The sequence below is a fragment of the Acinonyx jubatus genome, chromosome A3 (genome assembly GCF_027475565.1).
Source record: "Acinonyx jubatus isolate Ajub_Pintada_27869175 chromosome A3, VMU_Ajub_asm_v1.0, whole genome shotgun sequence".
NCBI classification, from domain to species: domain Eukaryota; kingdom Metazoa; phylum Chordata; class Mammalia; order Carnivora; family Felidae; genus Acinonyx; species Acinonyx jubatus.
Window position 1 is genome coordinate 59,056,556 of NC_069388.1, and position 14,808 is coordinate 59,071,363.

A 14,808-nucleotide genomic window follows, 5' to 3' on the forward strand; every position below is an offset into this window, starting at 1 on the left:
TGGGTATTGGCTGTAATTTTCTTTTTGTGGTGTCTTTGGTTTTGGTATCAGGGTAATGCTGGCCTCATAAAATGAGTTTGGAAGCATTCCTTCTGCTTTTTTGAGTAATTTGAGGAGCAGTACTAACTCTTCTTTAAGTCATTGGTAGAATTCTCCTGTGAAGGCATCAGGTCCTTGACTTTTGGTTTTTGGGAATTTTTAAATTACTAATTCAGTTTTGCTACTTGTAATTGGTCTATTCAGATTTTCAATTCTTCATGATTCAATCTTAGGAGGTTGTATATTTCCAGTTGTCTATCTACCTCTTGTAGGTTTTTCAATTTGTTGGCTTACACTTGTTCATAGCACCCTCATGATCTTTTGTAGTGTCAGCTGCAACTTCCCCTCTTTAATCTCTGGTTTTATTTATTTGGGCCAACTCTCTTTTTTTTCTTGATGAGTCTGGCTAGAGGTTTATTGATTTTCTTTATCTTTTCAAAGAACCAGCTTTTAGTTTCATTGATCTTTCAATTTTTTTAAGTCTCAATTTTATTTACTTCCACTCTGATCTTTATTATTTCTTTCCTTCTACTAACTTTAGGCTTTATTTGTGTTTCTTTTTCTACTTCCTTTAAGTATAGGTTGGATCGTTTACTTGAGATTTTTCTTGTTTCTTGAGGTTGGCCTGTGTTGTCCTTAGGACTGCTTTTGCTTCATCCCATAGATTTGGGGAATTTGTGATTCCATTTCATTTATCTCAAGGTGTTTTTTTAATTTCCTCTTTGATTTCTTCATTGATCCATTGGTTGTTTAGTAGCATATTGTTTAGTCTCCAAATGTTTGTGTTTTTTCATTTTCTTCTTGTAATTGATTTCTAATTCATACAGGTCTGCTCACAAAAGATGCTTGATATGATTTCAGTCTTCTAGAATTTATTGAGGTTTATTCTGTGACTTAGCATGTGATCTATCCTGGATAATATTCCATATGCACTGGAGATGAACGTTTGCAGATAAAATATTCTGTATGTGAGTTCATCTGGCCTAATGTTTTAAGGCCAGTGTTTCCTCATTAATTTTCTGCTATATGATCTATGCATTCATATAACTGGGGTTTTAAACTCCCCTAATATTATTGTATTACTGTGAATTTGTTCTTTATTTCCGTTAATATTTTCTTTATATATTTAGATGCTCCTATGTTGGATGCACCCAAATAAATATATATTTATGAATGTTATATCCTCTTCTTGGATTGCCATCTTTATCATTATGTAATGCCCTTCTTTGTCTTTTGTTACAGTCTTTGTTTTGAAGTCTATTTAGTCTGATATGAGTATTGCTACTTCAGCTTTCTTTTTATTTTTATTTGCATGGAATATCTTTCTCCATTCCTTCATTTTCTGTGTGTGTTTTTAGATATGAAGTGAGTTGCTTGTAGACAGCATATAAATGGGTCTTGGTTTTTTTACCCTTTGAGCCACTCTGTGTATTTTGATTGGAGCATCTAGTCCATTTACATTTAAAGCAATTAATGATAGGTATGTATTTATTTTTTTTTCATTTTTTCATGGATTTTTTTGTAGTTCTCATTCTGTTCTTTTGCTTTCTTCCTCTGTGATTTGATAACTTTCTTTAGCTTTATGTTTGTGTTCCTTAATCTTTATTTTTTTGTGTATCTATTGTAGGATTTTGGTTTGTGATTTCCATGAAGTTCATATATCTTAACCCATATTGTCCTATATATATAGCAGTGTATTTTATTTTTTTTAATGTTTGTTTATTCTTGAGAGAGAGATAGAGTGCGAGTGGGGAGGAACAGAGTGAGAGGGAGACACAGGATCAGAAGCAGGCTCCAGGCTCTGAGCTGTCAGCACAGAGCCCAATGTGGAGCTCGAACTCACAAACTGTGAGATCATGACCTGAGCCACAGTCAGATGCTCAACCGACTGAACCACCCAGGCACCTCTGTAGCAATGTATTTTAAACTGATAATTACTTAAATTTGAATGCATTCTAAAATCCCTACACTACATTTTATGTTTTTGACATCATATTTTACATCTTTTTATTTTTTGTATCCCTTAACTATTTATTGTAGTTATAGTTGATTTACTATTTTTGTCTTTCAATCTTCATACTAGCTTTCTAAGTGGCTGATCCACTGCCTTTACTATATATTTGTCTTTACCAGTGAGGGTTTTTTTTTTAACCAGTGAGTTTTTTTCTTTCATATATTTTCTTTTTTCTACTTGCAGCCTTTTCTTGTCTACTTAAAGAAGACCCTTTAACATTTCTTGTGAGGCGAGTTTAGTGGTGATGAACTCCTTTAGTTTTTGCTTATCTGGGAAACTCTATCTTCAATTCTGAGTGATAATCTTGACAGGTAGTGTTTTTGTTTGTTTCCCCTTTTCAGAACTTTAAATATATCCTGCCATTCCCTTCTGAACAGCAAAGTTTCTGCTGAAAATCAGAGTTCTGATGGGGTGATTTCCACTATTCAGTCTTCCAGGTCACTAATTCATTTTTCTGTGTCATCTAATCTGCTGTTGATTCCCTCTAGTGTATTTTTCACTTCAGTTATTGTATTCTACAACTCTTATTGGTTCTTTCTTTCTTATATTTTCTAACTCTTTGTTGAAATTCTCACTGTGTTCCTTCGTTCTTCTCCCAAGTTTGATGAGTGTTTATATGACCATTACTTTGAACTCTTTACCAGGTAAATTACTTATCTCTGTTTCACCAGGGTCTTTTTATGGTTTTATGTTGTTCTTTCCTTTGAAACATGTTTCTCTGTCTCTTTATTTTGTCTTACCTTCTGTTCGTTTCTATTAATTAGGCAGAGTAGCTACCTCTCCCAGGTATGAAGGAGTGGCCTTGTATAGGAGTATCCCCTGTGTAGACTGCATGTGTCTGGTAGCTTTGGCAGGCCACTGGAACTGGAGCAGGTGCAGGCCAGGGGTTCCCAGACAGAGCATTCTGCATCAAAACTGTCCTGATGGGATGGCTGCAGTTGGAGTGAGCACAGGCCAAGAAGTCCCACACTGGGAGCTAATGGAGGCCAGGGCATCCTGGGGCATGCTGCACCAGAGCTTCCCTGGCAGGACAGAGCAGGCATGAGCAGTGGTGTACAAGGGTGCACCATGCCTTGGCTTCCCTTATGGGATGGCTGGAGGAGAGCAAGTGTGAACCAGGACTTCTCTGGACTTATCATGCCAAGGCTACCTTGGCAGGATAGCTCAAACTAGAGCAAGCATGGGCTGGTGGGGTCCCAGGGCATGCTGCATGGGGCCACCTAAGCACGATGGCTGGAGCTGTAACAGGCATGAACCAGGGGCTCCCAGGGCATGTCACGCTGGGGCCTTCCTGGGGGTACTGCTAAAGCTAATATAGGCCAGGGACCTGGGACACAATGGGCAGCTCTAGCAATTTGACTAGAGTACATCCATCCTGCTCACCCACGCTATCAAGATGGAAGAGGAACATAAAATGTGGCACTTGCCATCACCCCCAACCCTGGAGAGATTTCCAGAGTTTCTACCCATTGACAGATGCTCTCCAGTTAGTAAGTGGGTTTCCTTCACTTTGGTCTAGTTGCCACTGTTAAACCACTATTGTTTTGCTGCCCCAGGTGGGTGAATCTGCCCTGTGGGCCCCTTAGGGATAACCCTCCCTACTGTAGGTCACCGTGCTAGGAATTGCATTCCATCATTACTGTGTTTCTGTCTCACCTACTCTTCTCTGTGTGGTCCTTCTACTGTTTCCTGTGAGGATTTCACTAGGCCCTCAGTTCTTCTTCAGGAAAAATTGCTCTATCTATAGATATAGAATGAGCAAGTCCATGGGAGGAGGTGAGTTCAGAGTCTTCCTACACTGCCATCTTGGTCCACTCTCTTCACAAAGTGGATTCTTAACAAATGTCACACGAATATCATGCCTTACTCTCATACCATTTACTCTGAACATAACTTTTAAGTACTCACCTTTTCAACCTTAACATTTTTACAACCGTTTGAGTCATTTTTCTCACAATGGTATATGCATTCTTTGTGATGGACCTTTCTAGCTTTGGTACATAAACTATTAAAATCTGAGCTCAATTTCCACTATAAATGGTTGTTAAATAGTGAACAGGGACTGCAGCAGACACCCGCATGTTTGTTTCATTCATCAGCTTTTGATACAATTAACCAGAGCAGAGGTTGGAAGTATTGAGAGAGAGTTCCTTTCCACGTGGTAAATATCATATAGGCCATTCCCATTCTGGAACAAAATACTGACGTACTTTTCCCAATTCCTTCTGCTAAATACAGCTAAGATCTTTAGATATTATAAAACAAACATAAGTCTGTAAGAAAGAGAGAAAGCAGATCAGCTAGGGACTTACGGCCCAAGAAAGGCATGGTGGTTAGTTCACTAGGTCTTCATTTTTCCTCATATAGCCCAGAGCTGATACTGGAAAGGCCAGCAACCTGGAAATGCCAACAGGCACAAATTTAAAAAAATAAAAATAAAATCCCCAAGAAAGCCAGCTCTCTCTAGTAAGAGAACCAGGAAGCAGGTGTCCCAGCAAGAAGAAAACTTTTAGACAATAGCTGCTGTGTTCCAGTCAAACACCATAGGGGAAAGAAGTGACCACGTTTCCACCCTCATCAGGAACAGGCAAAGTTAGGAGCCTCGAATTCCTTCCTCCCACCCTGCCCAACTGTAAAGAGATACCTCTCTGCCCCCTTGCTGGTATTGTGTTAGTGGATGCCTGCTAAACCAAGTGCTTTTACTGAAATGCTAAGTCTTATAATACCAAAAATGTTCAGCATACAATAGAACATCACTCATCATATCAAGAAACTGGAAGATCTCAACTTGAATGAGAAAAGACAATCAGCAGATGCCAATAGTGGATGATCTAAATATTACAACTGTCTGACAAGGATTTTAAAGGAACCATTATAAAATGCTTCAACAAGCAATTAGGAACACACTTGAAACAAATGAAAACATAGAGTCTCAGCAAAGAAATAAAAGATATAAAGAGAAATCAAATGGCAATTGTAAAACTGAAAAATTCAATAACTGAAATTTTAAAATTCAGTGAGTGAGCCCCAAAAGAGAATGAAGATAACAGAGAAAAGAAACTGTGGTCCTGAAGATAGAATGATAGACATTGCCAGTATGAACAACAGAGAAACTAGACTAAAGAAAAAGAGCAGAGCCTCAAGAACCTGAAGAACTATAAAAGATTTAGCATTTGCATCATTAGAGGCCCAGAAGGAGAGAAAGGGTGTGGAGCTGAAAATTTTTTCAAATAATGGCTGATATTTTTTCAAGTTTTGCAAACAGATTCCTGAAGCTAAGCAAACCCCAAACAGAATAAACCCAAATAAATGAATGCCAAGACACAACATAGTCAAGCTTCTGAAAACAAGTCAAACAAAAAAAAAAAAATTCTTGAAAGCAGTGAGAAATAAAAACCTTACCTATTGGGGTGAAGTGATAAAAAAAATTTGAATGACCCTAGAGTCAGAAACCATGGAGGCCAAAAGGAATTAGCACATCATTTTCTTAAGGGTCGAAAGAAAAAAAAAAAAAAACCTGTCAACTTAAAATCCTATATTCTCTGAAAATTTCCTTCAGAAATGAAGGACAAGTGAAGACATTTTGAGATGAAAGAAATTGACAAGCATTTGTAGCCAGCAGACCTACCCAAAAAGAATGACTGAAGGAAGCTCTTGAAAATGAAAGGAAATAGAAGGAGCCTCAATACAATAAATGGTATCAAGAAGGAAAGAAGAACAGTGGAAACAGTAAAAATAGGGTCAATACTATAATTTTTTTTCTCTTCTTGGGGTTTCTAAATTATATTTGACAACTGAAGCAAAATTTGAAACATTGTCTGGTGTGGTTCTCCAATGTATATAGAAGAAATATTTAAAACAACAAAGAAGATAAGGTTTCTACACTTCACTCAAACTGGTCAAATGACAATACCAGTAGATTGTGATAGGTTATGTATAATGTAGCACCTAGAAAAACTAAAATTTAAAATCTGTACAAAGAAACGAATTCAAAAACACTGTAAGTAAATCAAAATATAATTCTATTTTTTATTTATTATAATTCTGTTCTACTCCAGTGGTTGCCAGAGGTAGGGGAAGGGAGGGTGGGAGAAATGGGTGAACTATTATTTTTTAGTTTAAAAAAATTTAAATATATATAAGTATGTGAATTTATATATATTTATATATATACACATACACACATATATTTAGTTACATAATTATAGATATATGTAATTCTAAAACACTTAGAGATGGTCAAAATTATGAGAAATTTATTATGGCTGAGGTTTATGGATAGACCCATTGAGGTGAAGCAGAAGATCTGATTGAGGCCAGACGTGAAGAGCTTCAAAAAGGCATGTTTACCAGAAGACTTGTTGCTGGTGGTATAGCAGAGCAAACAAAAACATTTTATACAGAACCAGCGGTCCTATCAGTTTTGTATTTTGGAAGATAATTTCAGCAACGGTGAACCTCCTGTGCCGTCTTTTACCATTTTCACTTCTCATAATGTAGTTATAGTTTTAGACTAATTAATATGAATAAAGATGCTATCAGAAAAGGAATATTGTTGCCAGGGCACTGATCACACTTTGGAAATCAAGCATTTGGGAATCAGTACAGAGTGTTGAGTGGGAAAGAGCTGTCTCCTCTTCTAAAATACCATCATCTGGCCAGTACAAGTGGAGTGGTCACAGGAAGTGAGGCATCCTGCTAGGCATCACGGCTGTCCACACGGTGCCAACCAGGCAGAGAGCCTTTCACATGTGAGTTGAAAGCTTGTGACAACTTTGGGTATGTATCCAGGCCCCACAATACACTTGGCAGGCATGAGCACCCTTCACTGTGAGATCCGGGATTTGTCATTTAAGTTGCAGATCTTTTCTTTTACTGTCCTTCAGACTTCACCCAGGCCAGATTTGGAAAGGAATGTGTCACTGCAGGGAAAGGAGGGAACACAGCAACAGATCATTTAGAATCAAGCTGAGACTCTCTCAAAGGTGTCTTTGGTCTTGACTGTTCACAAACCAGCAAAACATTGCATAAAATCAAAATATAAAAAGGAAATAAACCATCCAAGAGAGAACTGTGCTTAAATTATAGCAGAAAAAATTTAGAGCACATTTAAAGCAATATTCTCTGAAAGGAAAAAATGTTAAAATCAGAAGATCAAACAAATATCCATTGATAGATGAATGGATCAGGAATATATATATCTCAGGAAGATATGTATATACACACACACAGACATATATATATATATATATATATATATATATATATATACCCACATACATACATATATATACATATACACACAATGGAATATTACTCAGCCATCAAAAAGAATGAAATCAGGGCGCCTGGGTGGCTCAGTCGATTGAGCGTCCGACTTCAGCTCAGGTCATGATCTCGCAGTCTGTGAGTTCGAGCCCCACGTCGTGCTCTGTGCTGACGGCTCATAGCCTGGAGTCTGTTTCAGATTCTGTGTCTCCCTCTCTCTCTGACCCTCCCCCGTTCATTCTCTGTCTCTCTCTGTCTCAAAAATAAATAAACGTTAAAAAAAAAAAAAAGAATGAAATCTTGCCATTTGTAATGATATGGTCAGAGCTAGAGTGTATTGTGCTAAGTGAAATAAATCAGTCAGAGAAAGACAAATACCACATGATTTCACTCATATGTGAAATTTAAGAAACAGATGAACATAGGGGAACAGAAAAAGAGAGAGAGGGGAAGCAAATCATAAGAGACTCATAACTATAGAAAACAAACTGAGGATTGCTGGAGGGGAAGTGGGCAGGGGACAGGCTAAATGGGTGATGGGTATTAAGGAAGCCACTTGTTGTGATGAGCACTGGGTATAATATTTAAGTGATGAATCACTAAATTCTACACCTGAAACCAATTTTGCCATATATGTTAACTAACTAGAATTTAAATACAAACTTGAAATTAAAAAAAAATCCTATGGTAAAAAAAAAAAAAAAAGTTGGAGGATCACAAGAGGTGCTAAAATCCCTTTAAATATTTTCTTTTGGGGCGCCTTGGTGCCTTAGTTGGTTAAGCATCTGATTTTGGCTCAGGTCATGATCTTACGGTTCGGGAGTTTGAGCACCACATCAGGCTCTGTGCTGACAGCTCAGAGCCTGGAGCCTGCCTCAGACTCTGTGTCTCCCTCTCTTTCTGCCCCTACCCTGTTCACACTCTGTCTCTCTCTCAAGCATTAAACATTTAAAAAAAAAAAAAAAAAAAAAAACTTTTTTTTTTAATTTTCTTTATTGGAAAAGAGAGATTATAACCCTTTTGAAAGGTTAAATCCCTTTTTTAAACTCATTAACCCAATGATAGATTTTCTCTATTGATTTTTTCATTCAGTAATCACATGTAAATGCCCCATTATGTCCCAGGCACTGTGCTAAGTTTAATGATGCAAAGACTTTTATTCCATTATCTCAGTAATGTTGTCACATCTGCAGACTCAATGGCACTGTCTTCCTGAAATGACATAGAGGTCAAAAGCTCTCCTAAATATCGTCCAGGGCTGTGTCATCATGTCAACCGATCTGTGTTATCATTTTAGGAAAAAGTTAATTTTTAGTTAAGTTCATATTTTTTTAATATCTTTGGTATGGAAACATGACAACTAGTTGGCACACTAACATGCTGAGTTTGCAACTTCAAATATGTTAAGCCTGAAGTCTTCTTTCCAGAAGGTCTTTCTGGTACGTCTTTTTCCATCTTCTCGATTCCATGACTCCCAAGAGCCCTCCTAGTTTAACTGCTCTCAGCCTTCTATATTAATATTAGTCTGCAGTGATGACGGTCCCCAGCTTCCTCCTCTGTTGTGCCCCCTCCCCTCCCTGCTGCAGCAGCCCACAGAGACAAAGCAGCTTCCTGCATTCATGGCTATAACATTCGTTATGCCAGGGCCAGATCGACTAACTGTCCCTCAAGGACCTGCACTAAGACTAGTTACTGGAGCAGCCTTCATGGAGGTTAGAATAGTTATCTTGATCCCTCGGCTGGAGCCATGACAGTCTTTCCAGGCTCCCATCCTTGACATGGATTGTTTCTGGTGACATATTCTCTACCCAGACCATTGAAACATGAATATATTTGATTCTGACCCCAGAAGCATGGTAAGCCTCACAGCCTCACAACCAAAGCACGAAGGAAAACCTAAAAGTCCTTGCTGTCTCAACTGTTTTCAAAACAAATAATAGTTATGCCAGTAAAACTGTCATTTTAAGTGAATTTCCTAATTTAAGGAAGGAAAACATAAAAGCATAAGGCTTTTCTGCACGTCTTCTTCAGATCAGAGATTCTCTCTCCTTGGGCTAGTATGTCTCATTACTCCAGGACAGCAGTCATAAAAGGAAGGCAGCATGGTAACTGTTTAATGGACATTTTCTCAGAAATTAAAGTGCCGCTTTTCAAAAGACAGTCAATCACTTTGTGGTGCAGGCCCCAGGGAACTGCACACACATTGCTGCTTCTGCCGCACACACAACGCCCAGGTACACACAGCACCAGCATCACATGTTTTTGTTGTTTGAATTAAAGCAAGTAGAATGTACTGCTCAGTGATCAAAGCCTTTGACCATCATATAAAATCAATCAAAATGCTCTTTATTCATCATAATTTCCCCATCTTCAGCAAATGCCATTCCAAAGTATGGCAGGGAGACCTATCTCTTTCTTCCAATATGTGTTGCTTTGGGGGTTTGGTTTTTGTTTTTGTTTTTGTTTTGAGTTTTAAGGTTGGGGGTTGTATTTTGGGGAAGTGGTATTGTTTAGTTGTTTGGAGTTTTTCCCCCAGTGTTTTGGGGGCCTACTGACAAACTATTATGGATCTCAGATGTTCATGTTTGGTCAGGATCTATAGCCTTTTTTGTTTGTTTGTTTTATGACCCCACTGATAGTAGCCATCTGCACAGGAAAAATGGATTTTGGTTCATAAAGAAAGAAAGAAATATTACAGCCCTTTGATCGTTAACTTTCCCTTCCCCACCTTTTTCTAAAGATCCAGGATTCCTCCCTCAGCACCAGACACGAACGATAGTCTGGTAAAGAAACCACTACAGCTCAGGTGAGGCATAAATGTGCCTATGTTGTCTGATGTTGAAGAATTTTGTCAGACAGTAGGTACAGACCATGACATTGGTGAAAGAAATAAAAACCACTAGGGAAGGTTATGTTCCAGCTCCATTTTCCTCGAACCCTGCAGTTCAAACCGATGCCTCTATTTTCCGCTGTATCCTACAAGATAGTTGCTTGTCATTCTTCTAAAGAAGCAAGGCTCCAGCGAATATTAACCCCCCTTCCTGCCCCCATGCTGAGGATTTATGAGAATCTGTCCTTGGGCAAAACACTAGTCCAGGATTTAAGGGGTGGGTGAAAGGGTCCTTCACCTTGTCCAGGCTGCTTTGCACTTAAGGCCATAAACGCTGACAAGTTCCCCCACCCCTGGCCTTCACTAATGTCCAGTCCTGATGAAGCAGTATAGTCACAGTTGGAAGTGGCCAGCAAATATTTGCTGACTCAACATTCAAAAGTGATCACTGCATTTCCTGGGTTCAGAATTTGACCTCAAAAGAATAGATTCAGGCATGTTGCAATACAGTGAATAAAGGACTTTGAAGATGTTGAATATGATGTGAGTACTGAAACTTTCTTTTTGGCTCGAGCACTCCTTGGGTGCATATGTGCTCTTTGAATTTTTGTGGTTAATTACCATTAGAAAGTGTCAATTTTTCCTGTTGTCTTTGAGTATATAATGACTTCTGGCAAATTTCAGAATGGATATGAATATTGAGCATAAATTTGAAATGCTATTGCTATAAGCCACTGAACTGGGGTTATATTTTAAAATCTGGAATATATAAAAATGTGTAAGGGATGGATCTTTAGTTCTTTAACAAAGAGTTCAAAGGAAAGTTACTGTTTATAAAGTAAGCCAGCTCCTACAAAGACTCCAGCAGTCAACTCCATGGGCAGGAAGAGGTAGGAAACAGGACTATAACTTTGATGATCCCACAGTCTCCAGAACCTTCCAGCAGGCCATGAAAGCCTGAGAAGAATGCTGTGCCCTTCCTCATAGCCCACTTCCTAAAATAAAGCAAACAGACATTTTCAATCTTCACAAAATATTTCAAGCATTTGGGATTTCCTTGCGTTTTTGTAGACAATTGGATTCTAGAGGGTGCATTTGCAAAGCCATTCCCAGAAACAGTCATTCTGAAATGACAGCACCCTGCTTTCTAAAATGGCCACCAAATAACTAATGCCAGGCTATCATGGGGCACCAGCTTTCATTCCCAATTATATTTTTATATACATAATTTTTTTTTTTTTAACCATTAGGAGGCCATTGACCTGATGATGGCCCTTCATGTTCCAGGTGATGGTTGACAGACGTGCAGCCTGTGTGCTTCTTCTCTCCTTTGGTCGAATGACAGCTTGCTCGGTGGTGTTTCGTGTTTGCTCACTTGGTTTTCCTTCCCTCTCCTTCCCGGGGGCCTCGTGGGCTGGCAGCGCCGTGGTCCAGCAGGCCAACTGCAGAGCCTCTGTGCCTTCCAGCAAGGGCAGCAGCAGCGGCAGCAGCAGTGGCAGCAGCAGCTCCTCCAGTGACTCAGAGAGCAGCTCGGGATCTGACTCGGAGACGGAGAGCAGTTCCAGCGAGAGTGAGGGCAGCAAGCCTCCCCACTACTCCAGCCCTGAGGTAAGAGCCTGAGCCCCTCCCGCCCTCCGCGCCTCTCTCAGTGAGCACAATAAATCCCCTGGAGTCTGGTTCTCACACCTCCCGCCCTCCCCCACCCCACCCCTCTTCCTCAGAAAGCGGGACTGGCCTGGAGGCTACCACCGCTTGGCAGCCTGTCAGGGTTTGTTTGGGTTCATCATCTTACCCACTCTGTCCCCTCCTCACAGTTCTCCTAATTACAGAGCTCCCTTTGAAGTACAGACACTTCGTCTTTCATTGTCCAAAAATCTCTATCTCAACTTTCGGTATGCTGTACACATCACCGCCTGGAAATAACCTCTAGATCAGGTCTCCCTAATAACTAGGAGGCAATAACTAGGCAGGGCAGTTCACCACCTGGGAAGAGTGACCACCCATAAATCAGGGGCAAAGGAGTGTTATGGATTAGACAAGCTTAGAATCCTACCTTCTTGCAGTTTGTCACGGATTAGAGGAACAAGGACTATAAATATTAATAAAACCTTCTTAACTGCATTTTCTTTGTGAAAATATAAAAAGAAAAATTAGCATCAACCTACAAATAATAATGAAACCTTTTATAGCTATGATGAGTATCTATGTGGAAAATTTAGGTGCCTCATATAAAAGCATTATAAGGTACCAATAAAAACCACTGCTATTCCTACTTTAAAGGGGAAAGGGGGAAATTAAAGAGTAATTCAGTGCATGGAGATTCTCGAGAGAGGGTTGAAAGCAAACTCCTCAAGTCCCTGGAACTGTAAGGGTAGACTTTGATTGCTAAAGAAAGAATAAAATACAGTTTCTCCTTGGGTGTATAAACATTTGGCATTACCATGGATCATAGGATTTAAGTTTTTTTGCCTACAGCCCTCTGTACCACTTTGGGGCCCAAATTTCTAAATAGGCTCTGAAATAAAACCGAAGTCACTTTTGCAAACCCTGGCAGTGAAAGGGGAGCACCGCTAAGGGCCTGCACGATCTACGTTGCCAGCTTTGTACCTGTGACTCACGACATCATCACACCCAAAAGCAACTGTGTTTTTATCTGGAGTTCATAGACTGGCTCCTAAATTCCCTCAGGTTTTTCCCCTTCCAGTCTCCTCCTCTCAGGAGGCTAAGGCTTTTTGCAGAAGCATTGAGAATTTCCCCTAAGTGCTCATTTCCTATAGTACCTTTCTGCTCTTCACTGAGATCTCTCCATTCGTCCCCAAATAAACCATCTCTCCATCTCTCCTGCCTTTTTCTCTCCTTTTCATGATGCTTACCTCCTCCCCCATCTCTCTCTATTTCTGTCTCTGTCTCCCAATATAACAGGAAGGCCCTTAGCAACATCAACCTATAAACGCCACAGGTTGATATAACCCTGACTTTCCCAGAATCTAAATTGTTATTCCTTCTTCATAATTTCATTCATTCACTCACTCATTTTGTTCATTCCACAAATATTTACTGAGCATCTGCCAAGGGGCTTAGCTCTGCAATACAGCAATTATTTGACAGGAGAGGTCCCTGTCTTCAGGGAACTGGCATTCTAATGGGAATAACTTGAAACAAAAAAGTACAGGAGTCAAACAAAATAAGGAGTTGAGAAGCCATCCTAATGCTATAATTTGTTGAGAAATTCCAGAATATTTAGTTATAAGAAATAACTGGGTACCAGGGACATGGCAAAGGGCAGTGGAGATGCATAAAAAGTGTTAGTGTCCATGAACAACCCTTCCTCCAGTCTCTTTGTGACTTTGAAGGTTAAATTCATGAATGTTGGGTCTTATTTTCATGCTGAAATGTGAATCCTGGAGCTTCTGGATGAGGCTAAACCTCATCTAAGAGAGGTACAGTTATAAAGTGCTTGGAGGAAATTCTTTTTAAATGTCACTGAGATAATTACAAAGACTTGAACTTCTTGGTGATGAAAGGAAGCTCTCGTGGAGGAAGCTTCCAGCAGCTATCCAGGGCCCCTCACCAAGGAAGGGAGCACAAGTCTACTACAGCAGGCCTAAAAGTTTAAGTTGCCTAAAGCCACAGAGTTTCAACTCCCTGCTTCTCTGTGCAGAGGGAATGCAGAAGTAACAAGCTATGTATTAGCCACGATGCCTGTTACTGCTGTCTGCTGGAAAGGAATGTATCAGTTGGAGTAAAAGTAAGATTTAACATTTTCCCTGAGATGAATACAGACACACACCCTTTAAAAATAAAATGAGTCTGCAGAATGAAAATCACAAAGATAGGAGGTAGCATTCTATGGCTGACCCTCCCCAGCATCTCTGTTTTACTGTGGCTTGGCTGGCCCACGTCATCTTAAGGAGGGCGGTGAGATTCCTTTTCCTGAACCCCACAAGACAATTGGACTCTGTATATCCACACGTCTCACATTCCACTGCACAGACAATTCATACGGCTGCTTTGAACAAAATGCTCCTGGCCATCACTTACCTGCTGGTATCATCCTGATGTGGGAGTACAAGGAGGCATGAATGATGGTCCAAGGCACCTGCATGCTCCCCTTCTACGTGCCAGCACGGGAAACCCACTGGGCCCAGCTAAGTTTCATCTGAACTGTTCTTCATGGCTGTGGTTGTAGAAAAGCACTTATTTTACATGAATCACCATAGGTAATGTCATATCTGCAGCTAGCACGGAAGAGCCGCTGTGAACAGTGTTTCCATACTACAGATCCCCTTTCGGTAGCCTGATATTTGCTTAGTTGTTCTCAGCCTAATTTCCTTCACTTGTGTTTTATCTTCTTTCCTGGCATGGTGCATCCTTTCATGTGTGAGCTTTCCAGGGGGAAGCACCTTCCCCCTCAGCTAGTACATGAGCTCCCTAGAGCGGTATTCCACAAGTAATAGGTGTCACATGGGAAAAAGAAACCCCGGTCACATGATTTTATGGAGTGTCAGGATAAAGTCGGTTTAACCCATCTCTTTAGGGCAACACCCAGCCCTTAAATATTGCTCATGTAAACTGTTTTCCATTGTGGCATTTCCCAAACTTATCTGACCCTGGAAACTTTTCTTCATGGAATATATGAACTGAATGCACATTTTGG

The 14,808-nt window shown here is 39.9% G+C and overlaps 1 protein-coding gene across 10 annotated transcripts in view; it reads left to right on the forward strand.

Annotated features, from left to right (window-relative positions):
• AFF3 (ALF transcription elongation factor 3) overlaps window positions 1–14,808 on the forward strand; it is a 568,021-nt gene that overhangs the window by 507,826 nt on the left and 45,387 nt on the right. For all 10 annotated transcript variants that reach the window (XM_053200457.1, XM_053200460.1, XM_053200461.1 and 7 more), the window contains one exon: window positions 11,573–11,759. In XM_053200457.1, the coding sequence (XP_053056432.1) occupies window positions 11,573–11,759 (187 nt within the window). The remainder of the gene's footprint in view (window positions 1–11,572; window positions 11,760–14,808) is intronic.